At 47.8% G+C, this 2,407-nt stretch overlaps 1 gene segment (V, D, J or C); it reads right to left on the reverse strand.

Moving 5' to 3' along the window:
• Positions 1-118: 118 nt before the first annotated feature.
• LOC102018553 lies at positions 119-2,397 on the reverse strand (the record flags this gene model as incomplete). The annotated part of the segment is given in 3 exon segments: positions 119-217; positions 1,914-2,231; positions 2,315-2,397. Coding segments are annotated over 3 exon segments (463 nt in total), but the record flags the coding sequence as incomplete, so codon positions are not given.
• Between the last annotated feature and the right edge of the window lie 10 nt (positions 2,398-2,407).

Genomic DNA, 2,407 nt, shown 5'->3' on the forward strand with positions numbered 1-2,407 from the left:
GGTGATTCGGCCCTTCACAGAGTCTGGGTAGTAAGTGCTACCAGCACTATAATTAGTGCTTGAGACCCACTCCAGCCCCTTCCCTGGAGCCTGGCAGACCCAGCTCATCCAGCGTTACTGAAGGTGAATCCAGAGGCTGCACAGGAGAGTCCCAGGGACCTCCCAGGCTGCACCAAGCCTCCGCCAGACTCCACCAGCCGCACTTCACACCGGACACCTGCAAACACAGAGACATCCTGCTCAGGAAACTGTCACACATGTCCACTGTTTATGCCACTCATGTCCACTCACAGCCTCAGTATTTCTTGTTCATAAATCGTCTTGCAGAAGAGCAAGAAGGAAAACCCAGCTCAGTGCAAGCTCCATGGTGAGCCGTCTGTTCTCAATGCTGATCACCGAGTGGGAACAGGTGGGCATCTAGGGCTGGACTCCTCTGCAGAGCTGCGGAGTCAGGGCTGGGCTGGGCTGGTTTTCATCAGCAGCATGAGGCCCTATTTGCATGGCCTCCTGCTATATAGGCAGCTCTCTTAGGGAGCTTCAGCTACGGATGGGTCTAGAGCACAGGAGAGTTTTCTGGGAGATATTTTGTCATACTCATAATAAGGAATATATGGCTTCTCACTATGTGCATGAGTTTTGATGAATGCCTAACCTCATCAGTTTTCTGATATTTATGCATGTATGTAAGAAATGTATTTGGTCATTTCCTAAGTTGTGCAGCTGTGAAATGCACAGGGAGTTCTCAGGAGAAGAATCATAAGTTGCCAACAAATATGTGGAAAATGCTGAACATCCCACATTCTGGGCCTTTAGAGAAATGCAAATAAATACAATGCTAAGATTCCATCCTACACAGGAAAGGACAGTCAGCAACAAGTGCACAAATGAAATATACTGGAGTTTCGACAGTCAAAGAGGGACGTGCTTACGTTTTTGTTGAGAATATGAACTACTACAACCCATGTAGAACTCAGTATGGAAATTCATCAAACAGGTAAAGTTAGAAATGATATGTCACCCAGCTATCATCCTTCCAGGGATCTTCCACAGAGAGCTAAACACATCGTACTACAGTGATACGTGTGTACCAATGCTTAGAGCAGCACAATTCCAAACAGCTAAATCCTGGCAACTCCCTATACATCCATCAGAGGATGTCAGAGGTGCTGTCTGTACTTCGTGGAATGCTACTGAGCTATAAAGAAGGACAGATCATAGACTTTGTAGGTAAATGGATGAACCTTGACAATATAATATGGAGTAAAATAAATCAGTCTTGCAAGCTTCAATATCAAATACCACTTCTAATCTGAATCAGGCAAAGTACAAACAGTACAATAAAGGATGACTAGGAGAAGACAGAAGGATGGGTCTCTCACAAAGGGGAAGAGACCAAGAGAACATCAGTGAAAAAAGAGGGAGACAGGAAGGGAAAATAAGTAGGATATAGATATGTGATGTCCATGAACCAAATAGATCTAAATGAATGTAAACATCGTATATCGTAATCATGTTATAGATCAATAATATCAACATGAGTGAAAATGGGACAATGAGATTCAGAGGAGGGGAAGAGAGGCACAGGGGAAGAGGGAGGGGAGTGAAAAGAGAATCGAGCTGTGTTGTATATGTGTACCCACTCCCTAGGAAGAATGTAAACTACCTGTACTGCAGACATGGACTCCTAAAAAGAAATTGAATTAACAAGTAAAAACAAAGCTTCTAGAAGCTAAACCCTGCAGAGTGTCTTAACAAATTTGGAGACAGGAAAAGAAGACCACAGCCTCTAACAGCAAAGCTGTCCCTGGAAACTGCACCTGGTCCTTGGTCGGACAGGAGCTCAGTGTGTGCTGTGCGCCCCCTGCTGTCCTGAGCGCCCCTGCAGGGAGGATTGTGTCTGGGCTCTCACTGACGTCCCCTCACTGTGTCTCCTGCACAGTAATACACGGCCGTGTCCTCGGTTCTCAGGCTGCTCAGTGTTAGTGAAACTTGGCTCTTGGAAGTGTCCCTGCTGATGCCCACTCGGGACTGAAGGGCTGAGTTATAATTTGTGCCTCCACCTCTCCATATGATACCAATCCACTCCAGCCCCTTCCCTGGAGCCTGACGGAACCAGCTGACAGCATCACTGGTTAAAGAGAATCCAGAGACGGCACAAGTGAGGGACAGGGTCTCTGAAGGCTTCACCAGGCCAGGTCCTGACTCCTGCAGCTGCACCTGGGACAGGACACCTGAGGACAAGAAGCATCAGCATCAATCAACACACCCGACACCCTGTGCCCAGGTCCCTCTCCTGAGACTCAGAGACACTCACAGCAGGGCGCTGCCACCAGGCAGAGGAGCAGAGCCAAGAACTCCATGCTGGATGAAGGCTCCTGTGGGAGGAGACTGGGGCTGCTCAGGCAGG

Source organism: Chinchilla lanigera, unplaced genomic scaffold (genome assembly GCF_000276665.1).
Source record: "Chinchilla lanigera isolate Chin_1 unplaced genomic scaffold, ChiLan1.0 scaffold00936, whole genome shotgun sequence".
Lineage (NCBI taxonomy): Eukaryota > Metazoa > Chordata > Mammalia > Rodentia > Chinchillidae > Chinchilla > Chinchilla lanigera.